Source organism: Corapipo altera, unplaced genomic scaffold (genome assembly GCF_003945725.1).
Source record: "Corapipo altera isolate COAL_440 unplaced genomic scaffold, ASM394572v1 60, whole genome shotgun sequence".
Classification (NCBI taxonomy): Eukaryota; Metazoa; Chordata; class Aves; order Passeriformes; family Pipridae; genus Corapipo; species Corapipo altera.
Genome location: NW_020884912.1, coordinates 6022347 through 6049548, shown reverse-complemented (window position 1 = coordinate 6049548; position 27202 = coordinate 6022347). Strand labels below are relative to the sequence as shown.

Below are 27202 nucleotides of genomic sequence, written 5' to 3'. Positions count from 1 at the left end.
TATAATCAGCTTCACTCTGTCCATAGGCTGGCACCCCTCAATTGCTGCTGGGAAATAGTATCTGGTTGGAGAATGGAAGAGGGCATCCATTGAGGATCCCTCCCCATCTCTGCACACCCCGCTGGAGCTACAAGTGTACCTCTGAAACACAACTCCCAGCCAGACACAGAGCTCTCTTAGCTGTTAACTTCAAAGTTCTGTGCAGATATCTCAAGCAGCTCAAACACATGAGTTTAAAGAAAATCCTCAAAGATGCAGGAAACCCCAGCCTTGGCAGCAAAAATTTCTATTGTTTTCTGCTCGTTCTGTTACCCATTCTTTCCTTTTCCCAGTTACATCATTATGCTTAGAGGTTATTCATCACCATTTCCTGAAAGACACTTTTTTCCTCACACCACAGCTGCCAATGCTGTTCTATACTTCCTTGATGTCTCTCACCAACCTGTCTGATCTTCTACAGTATCTTCAGGGAAAAGGATTAAGCACTATTTCATGTACTCTTGCACACATTTCCTTCCACCGTTATTTGCTTCTAATGAATAGAGAGTTTCCTTTCCTCAAGGTTAGCACTGCTAAAAATAGCACATGGGAGCAGTGTAGCTAAGGAAAGTAAAGCCATATGAAGGGAAAACAAAGTAGTAAATTTCTTCAAAGAAAAACGAAAGGAAGAAATGTAAAGAAGAAGCAAAAGCAGTGATAAAACCTGAAAGGAGCATCAAGTAAATATAAAAGGTGAAAAGGATTAGAAGTAACAAGAGAAAAGAGAGTCAAAAAGATCAAAATAAAAATATGTGTAAAGGCAGAAGAGGCAAACCAGGAGCTATTACAAAATTTGAATACTGGATTTATTTCCAGAGTTATGCTCTTCTAGCTCTGTACTGGGTAAAACCAACCTTCTAAACAATTATTTTGTATCTTCTGGCAGGACTAACCGAAAAAAAAAAATCTGAAATAAAAGGATGCAACACAAATTGCCTAACACACTCTACAGCTAAGCCAGGCTGTTAATCATATTTGAGCCTAAACCTCTTTAAATTTGGAGGTGCTTTAAACCCAGACTTGGTAAGTTTGTAGAGAACAGGTAGGCTTACAGCCCATGCCCTGGTCTGTCTCTGATGGAAGAAGCCCACATGTAGCAAGGGCAGACCATAAGTTCCTCTCCCATCTTTTTTCCCTGCCCTGCAGCACAAACAAGCTGTCCCACAGCAGACATGACTGATTTCAAAGGAATTCCCGAACTCCCCAGAGCAATCACAAGCTGCCAGACACACACAAGTGCGAAAACAAGGACACTAAATCGTTTAGGACTTTGCTGTGTGGATGCTCCCACCCAAACCAACCCCAGCTGGCCAGCAGCATGTTGGCATCCCTGAGTGTCAGTGGGATTTCCTGGCTCATGTACAGGAAGCAAAGAAAAGCCAAACCTAACTGCAAGGTACCTGGCCTGCTCCTGGCCAAGCAACAAATATAAATTATTCCTCTTCTAGATCAGTGAAGATGGGAATATACTGTAACAGTCAGACTGCTTCAACTGGTTTAGGAAGGAACTGGGTCCACTACAAGACAAGGAATAATGCAGACTAAGGCTGTTAGAATTACTGATCTTTCCCTGAGTGGCATGGCAGCATGCCCTGGGCCAGGCAACCAGTCCCATCAGAATGCCAGCAGAGGGTGGTATGTTTGATCCAGTCTCTACAATTCAAATTTTTTCATAAAAAGATTGCCTTCCACCCTCTACCAACTTAAAAAGCTTCACAGAAATGTGCAGGTATTACTAAGCATACAGCACGTATGTTACGAGCTTGAAATGCTGACAACTGCTAAGCATTGCACTTGGAATTAGCATCCAACAATAATATTGTTTCAGAAGACTCCAGAATGTGAGTATCATACAGGTGACAATAGGAGCTTTTTAAAATTCATTGTATGTAATTTCAAAAACAAGATATTCAGAAGAAAAGCTCCACAGGTGGTCCAGATTGCTAAAATTCATACATCACTTTCTCTCTATTAAACATACAATACCTCTTTATTCTTGGTATGTCTTTAATGTATGATTCAGTCAAAACAATATCTGTAAGCATTAAAATCATACTGTACAACAAGTAAAACAGAAAAAGAGAAAACTATTAATGAGGAATTACTGTCCATACAAAAATTTCACCAAGTTAAATGAAGAATATAAGTATTCAAGAAACACATGAAATGCCCTATAAAGACACTATTCCTTTTTTCAGGATTCAATAGCTTCCCCTACGTATTTTGAGATCATATGATGTTATTGTTTTTCTGCAAGAGTGACTGAAGGATACATCTCCTCTGAACTCAAAATGCCGGCTACAATTCTACATCTCAGAAGGACAATACTAAGAATCGACTACAGGAAGAGTTCCCCTGACCCTCTGTCCTCACCTTTCTGTGAAGAAATGCATTTGATTATGATCAAAGATTCTGCTCAAAACCTCAGGAGATCCTGGAGAGAAAATTTCAAGGGAAAAGACATTTTGAATCAGATGAAACAGGCTGCATTCTGAGGAAAGGTAATGCTGAAAGGAGGATTGTCAGAGCCAGCTGCAGCAGCTCAAGTAACCTGCCTAATGTTTTGGGGGGTGCAGGTTGAACAAACCAAATTTAGCCTTAGAGCTGAACATCGCTGAGTTGAACTTAGCACTGTATGCAAAACCAAGCTTTTATTAAATTCCACTGGTTTAAACAAGGTACTCTTTACATTTACAAGCCACAATGACTCTAATAGAGCTAAACCTAGCTGAGTCGAACCAATGTGAATAGGACAGAAAAACAGGGATGCTGTAAGATGGTCATTCATTGAAAGCATGGAAAAGAGCACATACAGGTCAGGAAGAAAATGCATCTTTTCTGTGTAAATCACAGGCTCACTTAACGATGAGCAATCACAATTTTGCTACTGAGATTTTCAATCTGTTTCCCCTCAACTGCTTGTTTTCTTCTTCTGTGGCACTATTTATCTCCCATTCAGTTTCTGTGAACTACTTACAAAATAAAGTCACGACAATGACCATCATAACAGAGATAGTCAGCTCTATCGTTTTATAAGCTAAATCAATGAAATCATTACACTGAGAAAAATAATTACAAAACCTATCTAAAACCCTGGATCATCTCACACATCTAACAGTCACTGCATCCCCAAAAGCATTCGAACAGGTACAGTAAAAACAGCAATAAACTGTGTTGTAAGAACAGAAACCAATTGATGGCAACAGAAATCTCTTGCCCCAGTAGGTAAGATTTTAATGTTGAGCCACACAATTACTGTTGTTCTATAAAAAGCAATTAAAATCTGTCTTTGCAGAAGCAGTTTCCACACAACTCATGTATATTCCTCATCATGCTCTACTGTTTTGTTTTTTTTTTTAAATTACATTCTACACAGCTAAACTCCCAAAATTGATACTGGTACAGATAATGGTATTACTATTTTGAACTCATTTCTTCAGTACATTGCACTATTAGTAAGCAATCAGAAAGGGCAACTGAAATGCAAGCTAGTGCTCTCACTGAAGCATCTGGCTGCACGAAAACACTTTCACTTAAAAGTCATACAGTGGAACACCTTTCAGGCAAGTCCTTCATAAGCCAATGTTTGTTGTCACAGTAGTTCTTAAATAATAGAAGAAAACAAAATGCTACTGGTTTCAGTAGTGACAATCTTTCTACTCATAACGCTATTTCCATAAATGACAACAGAAATTTATAATTATTTTTGTTTAAAAAGGAATAACTCCAAAATTTCCAATCCAGGGCCACAGAAAAGGGGTAGGGGGTGACACATACCAAATGATGCTGTTACTCTCAGTGATTAATATGTACACATGGGTGATGATAAATCTTTTAACCACAGTCATGTCACCAAGTTACTGACACTGTAGCTCTGTATATTGCCTACTGAAAACCTGATTTCATCCCCTCCACTTTTTTTAGTCTGTCAAACAGAGACAGCCCCTGGCGTCACAGAATCACAGAATGTTAAGGGGTTGGAATGGACCTTAAGGATCATCTAGTCCCAAACCCCTGCCATGGGCAGGGGCATGTCCAACTAGACCAGGTTGCTCATGGCCTTATCCAACCCACTCTTGAACACAGGTTTTTCTGGTTAGTACCTTTACTTTTCCACAGTCTCAGTTTAAAAGGCAATTCTGCCTCCTAGAAACAGTGTTACAGATGTGGCACTGCTCAGGGAGTGTGTGGATGGGGCTGCAGGGGCCTCTGCGAGGAGAGGCAGGGACTGCCAAGCACCAGACACAGCTGGATCCAGCTGGCTCCAAGGGCCCTGCCACAGGGCACAGCTGAGCCCCACAGCCATCGGAGGTATAAGAAAGGGAAAAACTCTGCCTGGCAGCAAGCAAAAAAAGTGTGAGGGACAGCCCTCTGAGCACAAAGGTGAGCGAAGGAGGAGGTGGTGGCCCAAGCACCCCATTAGGTTCCTCTGCAGCCTGTAGAAGAGCCTGTGGAAAGCACATGCTGGAGCAGGGTTTCTGGCAGTAACTACATGTGGCCCGTGGGGGACCCACACTGGAGCAGCCTGTTCCTGAAAGACTGCACCCCATGCAGAGGATCCACACGGGGCAGTTCTTGGGTGACCACATGGGAATGCCCCAGGCTGGAGCAAGGGAACAGTGTGGGGAGGCAGAAGCAGCTGAGAGAAGCTGTTATGGGTTGACCACAGCCCCCATTCCCTGTCCCTCTGCACCACTCATGGGGGAGGAGATACAGGAGCCTGGGATGAGAGAGTGAAGCTGAGCCTGGGAAGAAGAGGGGTGGGGGAAGCTAGCTCTGGTTTTCTCCTCTGTTTCTCACCACTCTATTTTTAATTGGCAATAAATTAAATTAATTTCCCCCAAGTCAAGTCTGTTTTCCCCGTGATGGTAACTGGCAAGTGATCTTCCTGTCCTTATCATGACCCAAAACTTAGTCGATCTTATTTTCTCCCCCGCCCTGTTGAGGAGAGGGAGCAAGAGTGGCTGGGTGAGGGTCTGGAAGCCACCCAAGGTCCCACCACACAGTGAAATAAATAAAACAACCCATCCCAAACTCTCCCCCCTCCTTTCTATGTCCTTTCAAATGAGATAGAAACAGAAACAGAGACTCGATGAGGCCACTACCCTCCCTCTCACCCTCCTGAAGCTGCACTTTGGCACAAACAGTCAGTTTCCTGACTGGGAGCCAAATGATACTTTTCCTCAAATAGAACTCCTGACTCTTCCAATTTTTATTCTTCATTTGGCCTGTCATCAGCTTGTTAAGTCAACGCTGCTCTTCCCACAATTACAGAAATTGAAAAGAGACTATCTACTGTAATCAGTAGATTATAGTGAAATCAAAATCCATACACAAATATTTAATATGCTGGCATTCAAATACATACATATATACACATACTCACTTTAGGTAGATAATCCAGTATACATTCTACACATTAGCTTATATATAATATAGGTACCGTTTATCTGCTCATTCTCATACAGACAGACACTGCAACTATCAGCAATCCATAATTACTAACCACATGAAGACAATTTAACAGTTTAGTAAATACTGGTTAATGTTTAAACTGGGAATGGATGTGCAACTTCACCAGACAGGTCAACGTGACTGAAATCAAGAAAGGTTATGTTAAGTATAAAAGGCTCAACCCTGAAGTAATTTCCTTTGGTTGTTTTTTATAATCAGGTCTAATGGCCCATTGTAAAACTATGTTTTATAGACACAATGTGGACTAAACTCAATTCAACCTGTGTCCTTCATCTCCCTAAGGCCTAAGCTAAAAGGAGACTGTACACAAATACTCTGGTTCCATGCCTTCCACCCTCACAAAGCTTTAATAACATGGGATTTGAGAGCATGTCTAGAAAGGAAAGGGGAAGACCCATATCTCTGAAGACCTAAATTCAAAGCCAAGAAAACAGGAATTTCTGCATTAAGCAGTTAACATTTCTTCTTTAAAATACCCAACAAATATATTATCTTGCCTACTGTAAATTGTTTATAGCCAAGCTTGTACATGCACAGTGGTTTTTCTTTAAAGAAAGCTTTTAGAGTGGTTAATAAAATGCTGACTTGAGCAATCACCGTAAAGATATTCTGTGGTTCCCATCAGACAAATCTTCAGCTTATTAGAGCATACTATAGAGACTGATCAGCCCAAACAGCTTTTTCATTCTGCACAGAAATTTTACTAAATAATGCAATAAATTATAACCCTGTTTTCTCATAGCTCACCAACACCACAGCTCCTTAGCAATACTTTCCTGATATACTACATCATCATAACACATAACTGGAAAACTAAGCACATGAGTGGGAATTGGTGCCCTAATGTTGTAAAAACTGCTGTAATCCGGTCTTAAAATCTGAGTGATGTGCAGATGAAGCAAGGTTTACTAAACTGTTAAATCAGAACCTTGCATGATGAAACCATTCTGTTAATCAGGAACACACACTAGCTACACAATTGTGCCTGTCACTTAGAGAAATCCAGTTCTGAGACTGAGATTGAATTAGTCTGTCTAGCTACTCACAGGCAGTACAGAGGTTTCAGATTATAAATTACAATGTGATATGAAAAGTACTTGAAGATGCCTCTAGTTACAATATATCTTGGGACACAGTAAAATATTAATTAGATATGACCTGCATACAAATACTGCACTGCTATTAAAGACTGCTTCTGGAAGTGACAGTTTACCTGACAATTTACTTGATAATTAGGATATTTCACAGATTCAATTCAAGACCTCTGATAAAAGTCAGGATGACATAAAAATGAGAAATCCCTGAGTCTCTTAAAAATTCTGTCTCTCTTTTGGTTGTTAATGCAATAACAAACATGCACATCCTTTTTCATTTTCTGACAAGGAAGGATAAAAAAAAGACAAAGTCACATAAAAAGTGTTTATCATAATTATCTCAATGGAGAGATGTTATCTTTACACAGATGAGGTAAAGACCACCACAAAGATGTACTTCTTTAAACTATCTCTTGACCCTGCAGAATGACACTGTTTTTAACAGGTTTTCCTGACAATGCCCTCAAGACTAAGAAATAAAGCTAGAAGAAACCCATTCATATTTTATACAAAGAGCTCTAAATAATTCCAAGAAATCAGTTTTGTTTGGGAGTACAGTAAGCTTTCAACCAAATCCAGCAGGGAAGCCATTTTCATGAAAAACTAAAAAGATGACTAATAGGAAAATAAAATGTAAAGGAAAACATTCTTTCTACAAAGTTTCCCTTTTTGTAAACCATGCACTATAAAATTCAAGCATCCAAGAAAAAAACCCTAAGGTACCCCTTAAGAAATGGGAACCCAGGGAAAGCCAGACTTTTAGGCTTAATACTGGCAACAGGATAACCACTTTGGAATCCGGACAGAAAATCCAGACAACTCAGTTAGGCTGACCAGTCTAGAGAGACAGCTGCCCGACAGAGTGCAGACACTATGAAGTTCACACTTATTCAATTTAAATACTCAGTCAAAACATTTTTTTAACTTTCAATATACAGTATTTTTTAAGTTTTCAATATATACATGGCCACATTACAGGAGTATACCACCCTGGCAAACTTCAGATTTTCCTTAAAAAAAAAAAACAAACACAAAAATTGAAGAAAACTCTGTCATTCAGCTATGACTGATATCCAACTTAAAACTCACTGCTCTAAGCTGGCTCTGAATTTGGAATTTGTATTTAATCCTCTGTCCCACATCACCTCCATCTTCTGAACCCATTAGTGTCTTCAGAAGCTGTTACTAATGATGCAGACTCATGAAGACAGAGGGTTACATTTCATTTGGTTTTACATTAATTTAATCTTCTACCATGTATCTATTTTATATTATAAAATATTCTTAATCAACAGTCCTGTTATCTACAGCATTTTACTTCACTTGGATAATGAAAGTTCATGATTACACTCTTTCCATAAAACAGTAAAAAAGAGCTTCACATTCTTCTCCATTAGTAGATGATTCCCAAATACATAAATTAATGCCTCTTCTTTAAATAATTTTAAATTAAAGAAATATAAGTAAAACCTCCTATTTTTATCATTGACTCTTACAAAAGTAAGCCATTATCATATGCTATGACCTCTGTGAATTTGTTGATTTTCTTTCCTGTAGTTTTATTGTCACAGATGGATTACAGCTGTAAGTGACCTCTGGAGATCATCTTTTCCAACCCCCTCACTCAAGCAGAGCCACTTAGAGCCAGATCCCCATGACCATACCTAGACAGTTTTTCAATACATCCAGAATAGTGCCTCCCTTGGTAAGCTGAGCCAATGCTCAGTCATCCTCACAGTCCAAAAGTGCTTCCTGGTGTTCAGAGGGAACCTCCCATGTTTCAGGTTGTGCCTATCACCTCTGGTCCTGTCACTGGCCACCACTGAAAAGAATCTGCCTCCATCCTCTTTGCACCCTCTCATCAGGTATTTGTGTACATTCTTCTGATCCTCCCCCAAGCCTTCTCTTGTCCAGGATGAACATCCCCAGTGTTCTCTTTGAGGTTCTTCTTTGAGGAGAAAGGCCTCAGTCTCTTAACCATATCTGTTGGATTCTCTCCAATATGTCCATGTCTCTCTCACACTGGGGAGCCATTTTTGTTCATTTTTTTCCAATAGAACTTCAGAAATCCTGTGTTCCACTACCTTTTGGGAAATCTCTGATGGAATTGCCACTATGTACGGAATTCAACAGTCCACTTTTCTCCTTTTAATTCAAATTACTTCTAGTTAGCTAGAAAGGAACCAAAATCTTTCCAAAAAATCATGCTTTTTGAAGTTTAAATGTTTCTCAGTGTGTCTATGAACCTTATTTTCTAGAATTGTATCAATGATTAAAATGCAATCTAAAAATCCATTCCGTGAAAATCATTATTTTAACAGCTGCTCTAGATTATTTATAATCTTCATATTTATATAATATTCAGTCACAACAACCTGAGTAATTATGTTATCAAAAAGCAGTAATATCTGGAGTCAGTATAAATATTACAAAGCCCATTTTTGTAAAGGGAGGGCATGCTGACCTAGGATATTGTCTTACTCCCTTAAGAATAAATAAATTTCAAGAAAAAAACAGATAAGGATCTGAAATACTGTGATGCTGTAAAAATCATGAAGCATCCTCATTTCCAACACAACAGCATAAATACCATTATGTTTTGGGAAAACATTTTGGCTTGTTATATAACAAACATGAATATGTTGAATGTATTTCTTTTTTGTTTGTATGGTACAGTAGGTTTTACCCAAAAAATCAAATGGCATTAGTTAAGGACAAACTTGAAAACGTTTTTGTTGGGAGTACATAAGAGTACAGGTTTCACTTCTGAAAACATTCAAAGCAACATGACTCTCAAGGCCTCCAAGCCACAAGCTCTAGAAGCCTTACACCACACTGCACAATTTCTTGATAACAGGAGTTTTTTTCCATTTACAATTTTGTACTGCTCTAAATCTGTTGTAGTTCAAAAACATCATACTCCAGCATTAAAGTTACAGACAATGTCTTGTGGATTAGACACTTGTTTATATTGAAAGTACAGCCAATTAAACTAAACCTTGTAATTTAAAGCTTCATGGAACAGTAATTTTTATGGTCTGATAAGTAATGGAGACAAACTTAGGTAACCCAGAAAGACCCAGACAAATATATTTATTTAATAGCAAATGTTTACTAGTCAGGCTGCAGAAACAATACTCTTTTTTCTCTCCTTCACTGCAAAGTACTAAGTGTACACACGCATGAACACAGCCAGAGAGGAACACAATTACAAAGGACATTAAACCAGAAGATAATTTATCTGTCCTGCTGAGGAAAGTTTAGGGAAGTAAGCCAAAACATCGGAAAAGAAGAAAACACTAGAGAACTAAACAAAAGAAAGCAGACATATAACACTGAATTAAGATAGTGCAGGAGCTTTATACAACACCCTACACCCACCTACACTGGTGCAACTTTGAATGAATCCACAGAGCTCCTGACAGAAAACATCCCTGAAATTATCACTTACACAAAGCATACATGACAAAGTATAGCACTGTAAAACCTAGAGAATTTTAGCTAGAGAAGAAAGCAAGCATAAGGTTGATAAAGAACATACCAGCAGCACTTCTGCTAGCTAACATGTTTCAGGTTAGCCGCAATTATTTCAAGTGTGATGCTTACCTTTAATAGTTTCTTCCACAACTTCTACTACACGATCTATCTGCTGAACCTAAAAAAAGTCAGAAGGCAAAGATCTTAAGTAGTCAACAAATGGACATACTTTTATATAAACTCTTCTTTTTAAAAGTGTGTTCTTCTGGACTAAGGGGAAGTAAAGAGTTTTGGGCCGTGTTTTTAGCCAGGTTTTTTTTCTGTGCATCTTGGTCCATCTGCCAAAAATAACTTTAAAACTCACCATGTAATTTAAACCAATTTTTTTCCTCAAAAATAACAAGGTCTTATAATTTTGGCAAAAATCATCAAATCACTAGACAAGAGTGACCTAAGAAAAGAGTTCAGGCCTTAACTGCTGTTCGTGGTCTGTGAAAGGCAGTGGTCAACCTCAAAGAGACCCTAAGCACTCCCTCACCCCACCCTCCACAGCAAATTAGGAGATGGTAGAGAATATAACAAGAAGCTAAGCATATTGTCAGGGCAGGCTACAGGGGAGAAAATCAAGGGAGTACTGCAGGGGAAAGACACTGGCACATGGGAAGAAATTTAAAAGTACTGTGGTGAAGTTTAAGGGAACAAGATATTCTCCTGAACTTAATGCAGGCACTGTTTGGAAATGGAAGGGAATGCCCTCATGCTTTTAATAAGACAGAATAATACTTAATGACCATGACATAGCATCTGCATCAAAGACAACAAATTTAGGTTTTAGTGTTACACTTGTCAATATTCATCCATAATGAAATAAATAATTAAATTATTTCTTATTAGATACATTAGTCTAAAGTCAATGGCCAATATACTGTAGAAGTTTTGGTATATAGAGTAAAAGGAATCAGCATTAACACTGCAAAATTAAACACTCAGAAATTCTTGAAGTTGAGATTCTTCCTACAGCTTTCATCCAAACCACTTATTCTATGTAATATCTACTATAAATGTGTATAGACGTTTACATACAGTGATGGAAAGCTTACTTGTCACATTTACATTAGTTTATAATTTTCCCACAATAATCCTTTTTAAATACTGTTTCTCTAAGCTGTACATTATATGAACTAGATTTACCATGATTTTTGCAGCCTTTTCCTTGGAGTTTTTTACTGGTTTGTTTGCAAAACAAGCAGAAAAGCACAACTGTAGAGGCTTCAAGAGCAGAACCTGGTCTGCAACAAGGAGCCTGGAACTTGGATCTCTAGTATCAAAGCCATTAAGTCTCTGTGCCCTAAACCACTGAGTTTGTCATTTTCTGTAAACATATGTCTGCTCAGTCTTCTCTGTTTCACATTTATTTTACAATCAGTCTAATAGAAAGTAAAAAAAAAAATCTCATCTGTAGCTGGAGTCTGATCTAGGGTTCCCAACTCAAGTCAGTAGGAGTCAGTTCCTTTCCTTGTTTGGGTGTTGGATCAAGTCCATGTAAAAGTACTTTTTCTTTTTTTTTTTTTTCAACTTTTTGAAATAAAGCCTTTTTAAAACACAAATGTCTGCCACTTCAGATCTCTGAATACAGTATATTACTTATGAATTCTAGAAATTAAAATATTGCTAATATTTGCATTTTAATAATCTTTTTAAAAGATAAATATATTTAAACAATTTTCTGAAACACAAGCATTCATATTATAGACATACATATGCATATTTACATACTTGTGTACATACCCCTTTCAGATATAGTTTTAAAACTTATGACTCAAGAAACTTAAAATATAGACTTTCTACTTAATGTTTTAAAAATAAAATGCCACTTTAAAACAAAAGTGCAGACACAACTATAAATACAGACAGAGAACAAAGTTTGTGTCAAATACATTGCCTAAAATATTACTGCTACATATCTCAATACTAGACTGTTTAAGTTCATAATAATTTTAATCCTTTAAAATATGAGAAACCTGGTTTATAACCAAGTTTATAACCTCAGCCACCTATGATTACTTTCTATGTTGCACATCTGGGGAATTTTTGCGTTGCTCTAAACCCCCTGTTAAATAAAGATTAAAAAAAAAAAGAAGTCCCCAACCACTATATTGCATTTTCATTTTATTGGATAAATTATATTATTCTCAATATGTCTGTCAAGAAGATGGCTCATGTAAGTAATTAAAATTACAGGTCTAAGAGATAATGAGATCTGCACCTAGAAATGGATGTTTGTTCTGCCTTACTTGTTATTTTCCACATTCAGTATTTTTCATCTCAAATGACTGGAAATTGTTTGCCTAAAGTCCCAAGTGGTCAAGAATAATATGTAGAATGCTTCCAGTCTGTATTGATGAAGATAAAAGTATTTAAGTAGATCTGAGGTGAATCTGGTGTGGAAAGAGGGAAGGGTTTAATGGATTCTTATTTGAAAAAGAAGAGGGGGAAAAAAGAAAAAACAAAAAAAATCAAAGTCATGGTAATTAAGTTTTCTGGGGTATACAAAGCTCTGCAGGATTCTTTTCCTCACATCTCGCTAACCTTATGGAAAATTCTGGAGTGGTGTCAAAGGCATCTGTAAACTCAAGCGAGACCCAATAATGTCTCCATCAGGCATCAGGAAGCCCATGAAGTTCACAAACTTTAAGGTTCTTAATGGTGTATAAAGGGAAAAGACACCATTCCTCAACATTTCTTTGCAGCACATCTCAATAAACCAAACCCCCAGGACTGCTGGGTGTAGTCAGTGCACCACACCTGGCTCCACAGAACTTGTGAGATCCTGTTTGCAGCATAAGCAAGTACACGGTGGACTTAATGTCCATTACAAATGGGTCTCCATTAGGACTTGAATACAACAAAAGCTACTGGTCAACTGGAGCAGGTAGCTAAGTAGAACTACACAAAAAAAAAAACCACTCAACCACCACAACTCAGGCCTGATGCAGAAATCTGGGCTGAGATTGATACAGGCCAAGAGGACAGGTAAGGTCAACGGGATGAACGAGTTGCCAAAGCAGGAAACTGACTGGTCAGAAAGCAGGGAAAAAGAGAGTTGTATCAAAGTATGAAGCCCAAGTTGAAACAAAAATCAGGAAAAATCCTTGACCGCTCCTGGTGGGATCAGAGCTTGGCCTATACAGCTCAGCAATCACATGTATCCAGCCCTTATACACACAAGGAAGACATGAGGCAATCCATGCTGGGGCTGAAGCTGCAGGTCGCCACTGAACACACAATTGCAAACCATACACCTCCCAGAACACCCCAGCACTGCTCTGGGAGACAGCAGTCCTGAGCTCTCCAAGCTAAGCTCCCATAACTAGCAAAAGGAGTGCAGAAATGCACACATGGTTCATTTGTCACCAAAGAAAGTCCCCCAGATCCCTTGTACTGTCACAATCACATTCAACAGATGACTGTTAGGTGGAAGAGACCCAAAGACACGCCTGCAATGTGCCATGTCTGCAGTCTCACACTACGTGATCTGTGAGTGCTGACAGACACGAAGGTTGAGGATGGTGGTGCAAATTCTTCCAAGCTCTCAGAAAGGATCCAATTGCCTCAGAACCAATATTAATATCCTGGAATTGTTTTGCAGGACATGGACTCTGGGAAAAAACATAACCTCTAAGAGAATTCCTACAAACTCAGAATACCCTTAATGAGCAATTAAGAGCAAAGTTGCACATCTACCCTGAGATTCTGCACTCTATAATCAGTGAGCCTCAGATCAAACAAAGTTATTTAGAAAAGTGCATCTATGAATCTATTATGAAAGTAAGAGAAACTTTCTGACATTCTCTTCAGGGAGGCATCAAGACCCTCATTACAAAAGACCCTTCGTTACAATTTGGAAAGACAAAACCTCATACAAGGCTTACGGCGAAATAAATACATGTTCAGTTTAATGTGTCCGCTGAAATACAGACAGAAGCATTTTTTGGGTAAAGATATTTGGACCAATCTCTCTCTGAAGTGACAGGAACAATACAAAACAGGAGAGATGGTCTTCAGATGCCCCTTACAAGCAAAGCTGAGTAAAAAGTGCTAAAACTTATAAAAACAAACAGCTCTTTTCAGTAAAAATATTCAGTGTCTTAATGGTCTTTTCTGAGAGAGAAGCCTCTTCATGCTTCTCTCAGTGGCTGCAGCCATAAGAAAATAGAGGGTGGTCACAAAAATAAGCAATTCATGAACATCCAATGTTTTCTGGAGGAGACAGGCTGCCTTTTAATGGAATCCACTATGCAGGCATCTAAGGTACCTCAGTAAAGCTGTTTTGTTCAAGATGCATCACCAAAGAAGTTGAGGAATGATCCGGTCCAAGTATTGCAGAAAAGGTAGTAATGCGTAGGGCTTCCTAGAAGTCTATATAATGAAAGAAAAGATACTCATTTTCTCTCCACATAATATAGCCTAGACATAATTTCAGATGGAGTCAGCTGCAAGGAAGCATATTTACACCAAAGACACACTGTCCTTTGCCAACTATAGCAGTGCTTGTGCATTCTGAGTTATGCCACTGCCTGTTAGATAATGGCTATCCTGGTCTCCTCTGAAGAGGATTAAATCCTGCAAAGTGAGCATTTCAATTCCTTCAGAAAGCATCTCCCCATATTGTGATTGGACTTTACCTCAGCCAAGAGTGCCTACCAGATGATGAAAAGTCACTGTAGGAATTGGGAAGCATCCTGACATTCAAATCAGCACTTTTATTCAAATCATCTTTTGATTCTTAGTGCAGAATTATTGTAGAATATACTATACTCTTTGCTGTATCGAAATCAGAAGATCACAGAATAATTCCTGGAAATGACATGCCATTTCTTGTAAGTGGTCACAAGAGATCCACATCATCTGGATGATTCTGTTGTTTCTGCTGGGGGACTGGGATTAACCTGGTAGAATCAAAAGCAAATAAAAACAAACCAGAGGCCTTGCCACTTGCCACCAGTGACTGTCTGTTTTGGCCAAAAAGTCTGTGGTTTCACCCTCTGATGAGTCTCAGCTCTCAAGGCTGCTGAAACAGCTACCATCACTTGTTAAAAGTGGCAGCTGGGTCTTCATCACAACCAGCCTGCTCCATGACCCTCCCTCAGAGCGAATACAATGCTCCCCAGGCCTGCTTCCTTTCAGCATGAAAGAGAATATCTTTCCCCAGAAGTTGTGAAGGTTAAAGCTTCTCTGACATTGACAGGACAGTGACAACAAGAAATTACTCCTAGAGCCTCCTTTAACTGCCCTTCCCTTGGTATAGTGACTGAGTTTCCCAAAGAGGGAAATTTCTCAGGGGTAACACAAGCAATGTCTAAGCACATCAAGCATCAGAAAGATCTTGAAGAGAGTGAAGAAGGCACAAAGACCGTAAATATTTATTAAGGTAGAAATGTTTATTGAAAAAACACTGCAAAACAAAGAATCCTTAGGCAACAGTTAAGAGAAACTGAGGACAAGGTACCCACAATAAGGAGAGAGCAGCAGCTTGTTTGCACAGCATGAGGCTACTGCTGAAGAAAACATCACCAGCACCCACGTGCTTAAGAATCATAGAATATTTTAGGTTGGCAGAGACCTTTCCAATCATCAAGTCCAACCATTAATCCAGCACTGCAAAGCCCACCACCATGGCAGCAAAGAAATTTTTCCTAAGATCCAGTATAAACATCCTAAGAATAAGCATACATATCTATACCTAACTACTTGAAGTAAAACAATCTTTTTTTCTTCTCTAGGAAAAACCCTGCATATCTTCGATTCTCACTGACATAGATAAGAAACAAAATGGTTACTACATAGATAAAATAATCAGTCTTAGGTAACCAAAACCCACTATTCGTTATCATAAAGATTTAACTCCAGTTCACCAGCTCTCAGCTTCATCTCACCTTGTTTAGGTAGCTCTGTCAAATGTCAAATGATAAAAAACAACTCAGCCTATCCCCTCTCCAAAGTCAGTAAAAGGGAAATACACAGCTTCAAAAGGCACTTCAGATCTTCTAAAAATCTAAATTATTTTAGAGATAATTATCTTCATTGACCATAAAGAGAGTTGAGCAAAACAGACTCTCAAATTACAGCACTTAGCAGCATAAATCCAGGCCTTAATACATAACTTCAAAAGGCATGTGACTAGCCATGCTGACTTCAGAGGCATAACATCTGTGTTTAAAACCTTGCTGACAATAGTGACCATAGTAATGGGCAATACTCTGGTTTACGAAGGTATTTTGAGAGCAGAATCCACACAAACGTTAAAGGGAAGCAGACAAGCCCAGAGAAGCACATAAACAACTCATTTTCATTGCTAAACACAGTTGAAGGATAATGCTTATCTAAATTAATTCCTACACCTTTTGATTCATGGGATAGTGTGTAACTGCTGTAGAAATGAATAGTTTCTATTTGCATGCCCAGTTTTCAGTTTAAAAGCAGGTGCTTTGCTGACATTCTTTTCTGACTTTCCAGGTTCAAGTATCCTATCTGAATATCAACATGGGAATTCAGAAGCCAAAGCTGACCAGCTGAGAGGTACTGATGGAGCTAGAAATTTGTATGAAATCATTCCTGGTTGTAAGTTACAGAAGAACAGTGTGCACCTGTCACCAGGCTTTCAGCATGCCTTCCAAGAAGTTCTGCCAATTCAAATCATTGAAAATAAAATTCCATCAAATTTGTCTTTCATGAAGTACACATTGGATATTTGCATTTATGCAAGGTTCGGGTTTAAGGGCAGCAGACAGGCTTGCAATCTTGAATGCAGTTTGACTTTACAAACACTGCAAGGTAGGCAAGTATCGCTCTCTCTGTTTTGCAAACATCACTGAAACTTGTATGAACTGAACTACAGAAATACCATACAATATATCTTCCTCATTTATGAGGCCAAAGCAGCAGAGATGTCCAGACATTTAGCTTCTTGGTAAGGTTACACTGATTTTCTTTCACAATGGCACTGTTAAAGCTCTGCTCACTGGAGGGTTTTACAAATAGAGAACTAAGGTACATTAAATTTAAAAGTGTATACCAATTACAGATGTAAAGCTTGAGAAATAAAGTGCTTTTTTTTTGTCATGCACTTATCATTTCTTACACTGAACCATCTATTTTACAGCAGTGCCCCTAGTGTTAGGCACTGCTACTGGGAGTGTTCAGCACTCCCGCTACTCAGACTCCTGAGTTTCAAACTGGATATGAAAAATAAATTACGTAAAGTTTGCCTTACAGAGTAGAATTGCCAGGGAAAAGGGTTATTTGGTGGTCAGGGGAATGCAAGGAGCCTTGACAGAGAGCTTTTCATGGCTATATATTTCACCTGGAAGCAGTGGCTACAAGCTCAACTTGGCCAAAGAGCCTAGAGTAACTCTACCATGCACAGGACCTGCACCTTCTGACTTGGAGAGTAGCAGCAAAGAGGGGGTTACAGCCTTGGAAACACTGGATTGTTTTTGTGATTTTATGCAGATGAAAGAACGGACCGAAATTCTTCCCTTGGGTGATGGGTGTATGACAGAAGATGATAGGTCTTTGATGCTACATGTGACACTGGGAAAGATGAGGAAGGAAGAAGAATTTGAGTTGATGTTCTCATTCAGGATTCACTCATCTGCAGAGTTGTTGTATGCCTTTAATGGAATACACATGTGCATTAGGCCCCACACTTTCAGTATGTACTGCAAGTTCGATGATTTCAAAGTACATGGGGCTTGTGAAGCACATTAAGACCAGTAAACTGGTCAGAGTTTCCAACATAGCATCGTTTGGACATTGAATACCTTAAAACTCCAGACAAATGTCAATGAAATATCTCATCCCATTCCAATGGTTCAACTTATCACTGGGAACAAGGGTTTTGCATGTCCTTGCATGCAACTCGGGAAGTAAGGAAACACTATGACTACCTACATCCATTCACGAGTCCTAAAACATAGACTGTCAGCTACATCTTTCATTTCCCCTTGTCCCTCCTTTCCCTTTCCCAATAATCCCCTCAAAACATTCAACACAAAGTGACATAGCCTTCTTTTTGGCAACTTAAAATGAAAAGTGAGGGACAACTCTAACTATGAGATTTCTCTTTGCCATATGTGAGCTTAAGTTTGAAGTGGGTACACTTGCAAACACAAAGGAGTGAGGTTTGGAAACCACCTGAGGGTAAATGGCTGTGAACCTCTGTAATGCATCATTACATGTTTCATGTACTTTTGACCTCACCCTTGGCAGGTTTATTACCCCCAAGAGTTTTCCCATTTCAGAAAACAGCTCCTTCACCTTGCCATGTTAACAGCTGCTCCCAGTTTTGTGTCATCTTATGGTTTGCCCCAACCCACATTATTTTTAAAAAGCAGCAATACTTAAAAAACAAACCAAACCAACCAACCAAAACCCAACAAAAACAAAACAAACAAACAAAAAACCAAACCAAACCAAAAAAAACCCCACCACAAAAGCACAGTAACGTCACAAATGATAACAAGGATATGAACTTGCCCTTCCTTTATTTCTGTTCAAATCAAGCAATAAGAACAGTAGAAACTAAGTCCTGTAATTCTCAAATGCAGATCAAAACAAACCCTGACTTACTAGAATTTCTCTGGTAGTTACATTGCAACTTCCTTCTCCATTATAACAAGAGAAAAAGAAGAGCCCTCTGACATACTGCCTTCAGAAAGTCACCCCGAGGGAGTTATATTTGCTGGTAAATAACCACATTCTCAGACAACACTGTTTTGTAAAATAAATTATATTAAAAAGAACAGGAAAAAACCCACAAAGAATAGCAGAACTTACATAAGCAACAATAAATCATCTATGTCTCTCAGCCAAGTTGAAGATGAGACCAACCTGGTATTAAAGCAAGACTTCCAAAACTGTACTCTTATTGTTTAAAATTTTAAAGTAGAATCAATATCCTACCACCAACAGAACATTTTCTATTTCTTTATTCTGTCAAAACTGCCTTTCAAAAATATTTTGAAACAGTAAGATAACTCTTATCCTTTAAATGCAGTCACCTCCTCACACACACTCTTTGCAAAATCAGAAGAAAATATTAAATATACAAACTGAAAATGTTGATAATAGCTGCTCTTAGCTTTGTTTCTGTTAATAGTTATGCCTCAAGTTTAAGAGCTTTCTGAGCTGAAAGATCTTTAACTTACAGTACAGTAAGTTTTACCACAGCAATGACAGTGAGAAAACAGTGTCCTTATTGTGAAGACGACACTTCACCATTTTCAGGTCTAGTTACAAAGTACTTAGAAACACCACATTAACAACTTAAATTCCTAACAAAAATCTTCCTGTAATAAATACAAAACTACAAATATTTTTCACTAAACACTGGTTCTAGGCACCAAAATGAAGATAAACAGGTTAATTTTCAGAAATTGCATGTTACCTAACAGGAAACTTAAAAAAAAAAAAAGGGAAATAAAAAAAATTGTTAAAAAAACCCCTCAAGCTTCAGGTCCTCCAATTTTTTCTAAGTTAAATTCATCAAAACTGAAATATCAAATTACAGTCTTGGTCAAAGGATAATGACTCATTCTTTTTTTTCCCTGTCTTCATATGTGTAGATACCACTATATTCACTAAAACAACCAATTATAGATCACATAACTATGTCGCCTCTGAGCCAAAAGGAAATTCGTTCACCAATTTTTGTTTTTCCTGTCCTTCAGCACAGAGTAAGTTACACTTAATTAGTCAGTCTTGGAGATGACAGAGTACCCAGTTCTCTTGCACATATTTGTATAAAGTAAGACTTCAGAGTCAAACGGAAAGCTTGCTTCTTCCTTAAACTGTAACCATTAATGTAATTTACTCTATACCAAATGCAGCAGCCCCTGAATCTAATTTCTGAGCCCTGAGTTAATTTTTAGAAATAAACATAGCTGAAAGTGGCAGCTGGGTAAAAAATGAGAGATACAATATTTTGAGTGACAGCAGTAATTAAAAATTGAAATAGCACAAAGTCCATCTTTATAAAGCATTGGAATGAATCAGTTAATGAAGTTATCTTTTTCCTAATTACAAACTAACTTATTTTACTTCTAAATTACTTTGAACAACCTACATCTTGTATGATCTTCTAATGAAAGAGAAAGCTTCACAGAATCACAGAATATGCTGAGTTGGAAGGGATCCACAAGGATTCAGTCCAACTCCTGGCCTTGCACAGAACCATTGCCAAGAGTCACACCATGTGCCTGAGAGTATCATCCAAATGCTTCTTGAACTCTGTCAGGCTTGGGGCTGTGACTACTTCCTCAGGAAGCCTTTTCTAGTACCCAACCACGCTCTGGGTGAAGAATCTCTTTCTAGTATGCAACCTAAACCTCCCCTGACACCACTTCAGACCATTCCTTAGGTTCTGTCACTGGTCACCACAGAGAAGAGATCAGTGCCTGCTCTTCCTCTCATGTGGAAGTTGTAACTGCAATGAGGTCTCCCCTCAGACTCTTCTCCTCCAGACTGAACAGACCAAGTGACATCAGCTGCTCCTCATACGGCTTCCCCTCAAGGCCCTTCACCATCTTCGTGCCCTTCTTTGGATGCTCTCTAAGAGCTTCATGTCTTTCTTATATTGCTGTGACCAAAACTGCACACAATATTCAAGGTGAGGCCATAACAGTGCACAGCAGTTATGGCTGGCGATGCTTTGCCTGATGTCACCCAGCACATGGTTGGCCCTCCTGGCTGCCAGGGCACTGCTGACTCATATTCAACTTGCCATCAACCAGGACCCCCAGGTCCCTTTCCATGGCACTGCTTTCCAGCATCTCATTCCTCTGTCTGTACAGACATCCAGGGTTGCCCCAACTCAGGTGCAGAATCCAGCACTTTCCCTTGTTGAACTTCTTATGGTTGGTGATTGCCCAGTCCTCTCATTTGTTGAGGTCTCTCTGCATGGTCTCCCTGCCTTTGAGGGAGTCAACAGCTGCTCCCAGTTTTGTGTCATCTTCAAACTTGCTTAGTGTCCCTTCCAGTCCTGCATCCAAGTCATTTATGAAGATGTTGAAGAGCACAGGGCCTGAGATGGAGCCCTGTGGAACCCCACTAGTGAGAGGTCACCAGTTTGATGTTACCCCATTCACTATTACCCGCTGTGCCCAACCTGTGAGCCAACTGCTCACCCACTGCTTTGGAAGATTTTTGTTGTTGTTCCTATAAAATCCTAGTTTCAAGCGAAATTCATTACACTGATGTGGAAACACACTGATCTCTTTACATTTTTAGCATAGAGACAAGGCTGCACAATCATCTGCTCTGGCTTGACACAACACAGGACAGCTTCACTGTAATGCTCACACACTGACTCCACTGCTTCAACTCAAATATGCCTTTTACAACTAAAAGGTTTAAACAATTAACAATTAAAGGCTTGAACAATGAAGAATCTTTGTGAATTTATGCTTTGACTCCCAGATTTTCATTACTATTTTGCAAAGGTGATTCAAAATACAGTAGTACTGCATAAAAACCCTGAAGGCAGGGTTCTCTTGACTAACTGAATGAAGTCAAAGCTCTCTGCTTACCTTTTCAAGGTAACGTTTGGTAACTGTTTAACAACCCAGTTATCAGTGGATTTAACTCTTCAGAATGCCTCAAATTTAAACAAAATAATCATTGCTATTTGCTGTTCTTCTTAATAGTGTGAAGTAAAAAAACAACCACCAAACTCTCAGCTGTGTCCATGTAATTTATATGCTCATCTCCCACATTTCATCCACTGATTTTAACGAAGGTCTTAAGGCTTGTCTTAAAGCAAATAAACTGTGATATTTTTAAGAACACAGTAATTGATATCTTATCCTGGATGAAGCCTCGAAATTTTCAGGCTACAAAGGGCACTGGAACTCAGTTCCAATAACAGCATCCATTTCTTTCTCATGCCACAAACAAAGTAAATCACCCCAGATGAAGGAAGGTTTAAGTGTTGTATAATGCAAGAAGACAAATGGGAGTGGGGATGGCAGAAAGCTTCTCTGCTGTTTTTTCCAAGAGAAAGGCAACAAAGTCTATATAATGACATTGACCAATTGAAAACATTTATGAAAAACTTTGGTTCTTAATTTACAAAGATACCTACCCCTATAATACTCAAGCCTTTCAGGTAGTCCTGACGAGGTTGGGCTTGTGGCACACAGCCTGCTACAACAACTTTCTTCTTCCCTTCTTGGGCTTTCCTAAAGAAGGACAAACAGTGTGTTAATAGTTTCTGAAAACTATCATTTTCAACTTCAAAGTAGTCATATGATGCATGTGACACAGGAAAGCAACTGCGGTGAAAACATTTCAAAATCAGAAGCAACTTGTACGTGTTTGAACCTCAGAAACCAAACAGATCAACACATGAAAAAACTCTATATGAAGCTCTCAGGCTACAGCACTCACGGTTCAGTTTGGGGAGTATCTACAGAGAACATAACCACTGCATATCTTGGACAAAAACACAATCTTGAAAGTTCAGTTAACCTTTATTGGCCACAATGACAGCAGAGAAACTGGTCAAGAAATATGGGGCAGAGATATTAACCTTCATTCAAGAAAAGTTACACAGAATGCAAGGGACAGCCTATGCAGACAGGAAGCTCTAGCTCAGAACAGACCCATTTATGTAGTACCAGTCAGAACTTACCAGTTACATCAGTCTTCTGATGTTCACTTAAAATGTTTATTTACTTTAAAATACGCAGTTACTTAGAAATATTTAAGCATATTGAGCACTTTCAAACCTTAAGTGCTTGCCTCTGGTAGAGAAGCATTTGACTGGATATTAACTTACATAACTCCTTAGCTTCGATGCTACCTTAGCATCAAGTAAAAAACCAAAACTCTAAGATTACATGGTTAACAGTGTTCATTTCATTAGTAACATTTTGACTCATTTTGAATTCAACACTGAACATCAAGCCTTGGAAGTAATGGAAGCCCTGAACAGAACTAGTGGCTGTATACGAAACACTGAGATGCAGAACCTGCTTACGTTTGTTAACTTTGAAGATCATCCATTAGCACATTAACCCAACATGACTACTGCATTATAATGTGCAAAACATTAAAGAAGAGAAGCACTGAATAATTTTACCAGACTTGCTAGGTCTAACATATTACGGGGTTGCTCCAAGAACCATCTTTCACAGTTGCATGTTGTACCACAATCTCCTGACAGACTTCTGTCAAACTGGAACCTTGTAAATCCATATTTTCTCCAGCAATGTATGAATTCATGAAGTGTTTACTGTTATGTTGGAATAGGCTACAACACGTCATAACACTTTTTAGAAAAATTATCCAAAAGATACAATGACTTAGACAATTTTATACTCTTCAGCTTGGTTGAGCTGTCTCCAAGCTGAATGCACTAGAGAAAGTGATGTTCAACAAGCACATGGATGCTACATGAGTATCTGTAGGTCCTCAGCAAAGGCAAGTTCAACCAAAGAAAAACAAACACCAAAACAAAACAAACAAAAAAACACCAACCACAAAAAACCCCAAGCTCAAAACAGACTAGTACCACACAGAGTTACGCTACTCACAGTTATCACTTCACACTTACGAAAAAAATCTATTTACAAATTATAGCTCAAAATGAAATCTCACAATATTACACAAATTGTAATAATAAAGGAGATCACAGGTCATTTTGCCAAATACCTCGTGGTGGCTGCTGCATTAAAATGAAGTATTTTAAAGGAAAAAATAATTATCCTACACAAACACAAGTGTAAAATAACAAGAAAATGGATTATGGTTATTACCTCATATCCAATATAAATGCAGCAAATCTCTATAAAGCATCCGATTCTCTTTTAGTGGACTTTCAGGAAATCTTCAAACATCCATCATACAGAACCTCACTGGTCCTCTACTTGCATGCTAAGGTGTATAATATAACTGCAAATTTTATTTCACCTCTTTCTTACTTATATTTCTGAGGATAAACAACTATGATGAAACACTAATTTAGTATTCTTCTTAGGCATGGAACATTTCTTAGGTAGCAACATGTCTCCAAAGTCTGCAATCCCTCTTTTCTTTCAGTGGTATATATTTAAGGGTTTTGCAATACTTCAATAGAGGTTACCTACTACATACCCATGAAAAAATAAAAAAACAAAACAAAACAATACAAAAATTGTACTTCATGTATTACCTAAAAATGTCACATAGCACCATGTGACACTCCACTGACTCAAAGGATAAAAATCACTACTTATATAGTTTTACAGACTCAGCCTAGTGCCTGGAGGCAAGACAATAAGCCCTGTCTCCAGCAAACAAAGCACATGTCCCTAGGCAACTCAGCATCTGGTATAATCTGCTGCTAGCAACAGCCCTCTCCATATACTTGAAAACCTGTGAGCACTGTGGAAGAAAAAGCTTTCATTCAAGTCTTTTTATCGGAGAAAAAAAAAATAAACAAAGTTTCCCCTGACACATTAAATGGCATTTTAATGTTATTTCACAGCTTTAACATTTTGCCATATCTTCTGGGACTATAACTAGAGCTAGGGGGGAAAAGTTAAAATGAATATTCTTCATAATAAGCATTGCCTGCATTTAACTTTTTTAAAGTTGTACAGGTCTCTACAGAATAAAGAATTTTGTACATTGAGATTTTTTCCTTTAAAATGCAATTAAGTGGACATGCCAGAACTAAATTTTCAATCATAGCCAATTTTCATTACATCTATAATACACCATACAATCCATGAAAACCATCATAAATGAAAAACCCTTGTAAGGAAATTATGAATTTTTTTGCCTCATTTTCAAGAAACCACTTCTCAAAATATGCATTCCACTACTATATTGTCACTTCCTTTTAATATTGTTTAATAAGTCCTGTTCATATTAACAAAAGTCTACAAAAATTATTCTTCAGAAATCTAGTTAGCACAAGAACTGTATTAGAAGAGCCTTTATCCCTCCAGAACATGAATAGTAATGAGAATAATACCTCATGGAATCTGGTAGGTGGCATGAATAAAAACATCTTCTCTTTTAGAACCCTTTGTATCTTTCAGTTACATGAACCTTACCTTGAACTTTCAATTTAATTGATTCAGGAAACATCTTTTAGAAATACACTCTTCTCTAAAAAACTACTTGCAACATATACATCTGAATAGAAATTTAATTAGAGCAATTATTTTTTTAAGAAAGGAATTATTCAAGCTACTTCCTAAGTAATGGGTGGGGAACAAAAAACAAGGGAGAAACAACAGGGGCATGAAATACTGCATACAGTAGAGGACTCATATAAAATCACAGATTATACTGCATTGCATAGAAACAGCCACTGAAACTATAATTGTACTATCAGACTTAATGAAATATGTTCAATTTATTCTGCCTGTTACAAAGCAAACTTAAAAATGTAACTAGAGAATTCCTGCCTTGCTTACGGGCACTTTCATTTATGCTGTTAGGAACCTGCTCAAACTGGAACATTCTGCTCACAATTTTACATAACATGTTGTTGCATTGATCCTCTATTTTTTAGTCTTCAAGCTCCAAGAAAATGTGGCCAGTAATATGACAAAGATAAAGAAACACCTGTCATCCTCAAAAAAAGCACCCCCTAAGTGTTTGCTACATCCGCACCGTGTGTACAGCAACAGCACTGGATACCATGGCAGCCAGTGTAGGAAGCTGCTCCACTTTTTCATGACTCATACAGCTACTCAGGTTGAACCACCACAATAAAAAGTTAGGGACCTTTCCCTGAGGTTCAAATCTGAGGAAGCCAATAATAAAGTGGAAGCAGAGAAGATGGGCCAAGTTCAAAAAAGACAATCTGTGACACTGAAAGTAATTGATAACTTGCTCTTTGCTGGAGAGAGACAAGAGAAGCCAGATCACCACCACTCACCTGTTCACTTCCCTTTCCATAAGCAGAGCTGCCCACTGGACACTCATAAGCTGCGAACTATTAAGTGAGTAACTCATAGCTTTCAGAGAGCCATCACTACCACCCACCAAAGTATTCCAGCTGCACAGGAAGGCTTAGCAGGCCTCTGAAGTCAAAAGCAGTCTGGTCTGCAGTTGAGGCAAGCTGACAAACTACAGACCGGTCAACATGAAACAGGCAATTTGTAAAGTGCTGCTCTAGTACCAGATATGTGAAACCAAATATTATGCCTACAATCCTCAGTCTTTTTCCTCCAAAACCCATTGTTGGTGGAATTAAATCATGAAAAAGTGTATAAACAATGAGCAGAAGGCTGCTGGCAGCAAGACAGGTAACAGTCAAATACAAATAAGAGTGGAATTTTCAGCAAAAGCAATAAAATAAGGGGGAATGTGCTTTACAGTGAGCTTGTTAAGCTTTGCATTTATAGTAGCTGGGAAATGTTTAAAAATAACAAGAGGAACTATTTCTAATGCTAAAGTACAGCAAGAAGTAATTTTGTTATCTGAAATGAAAAAGGAATTATTTCAACCTGAATCCAGGAGATGACAACTGACCATACTCTCAAGTAAGTTTTTACACCAATGAACTATCCCTACCAAACACAATACTCATCTCCTCACTGTTGTACCTGCACAAACCTGGTAACTTTCACATAACGTGAAACTCAACTGTGCAATGCATCAGAGTAGTCTATTCATGCCATTGTCAGGGCCTCCTATTACACAAAATATACAACACTCCTTATCAGGTATTTTAGAAAGGTGTGAAGCCATAAATCAACAGGACATTTGTGTCTAGAAATGCCCAAAGAAATATTAGTATACATGAAAAAGTTCTGCTACAGCAGCTCTAGTTGAATGCAGTATTAGCTGGGTATATGATGAGATCAGGCTGCCAAACATTATAAAAAGTAAAACTGAGGAGATACTACTTCCCTCCAGAAATGGTGTTGTGATGTCTCTGGGGAAAACGAAATGCTATTTGGCTAAAGATGCAAATATGTGAAAGATCTTCCAACCATCACATCTACTGAATTAATCAGCAGAAAGCCACAGGTTTTAAAGAGAGCACAACACCCCTGGAATGAAAAGATGGTGCCTGTATAGAATTTGGAATACATTGTTGAAAGTCCATAAAATCA

At 38.3% G+C, this 27202-nt stretch overlaps 1 protein-coding gene across 1 annotated transcript in view; it reads right to left on the bottom strand.

The window, feature by feature from the left end:
- Positions 1-27202, bottom strand: part of CDKAL1 (CDK5 regulatory subunit associated protein 1 like 1) — a 406927-nt gene that overhangs the window by 257485 nt on the left and 122240 nt on the right. Inside the window, exons 6-7 of the mRNA XM_027654133.1 lie at positions 22228-22324; positions 10215-10263 (exon numbers count right to left, since the gene is read on the bottom strand). Coding sequence (XP_027509934.1) covers positions 10215-10263; positions 22228-22324 — 146 coding nt within the window. The remainder of the gene's footprint in view (positions 1-10214; positions 10264-22227; positions 22325-27202) is intronic.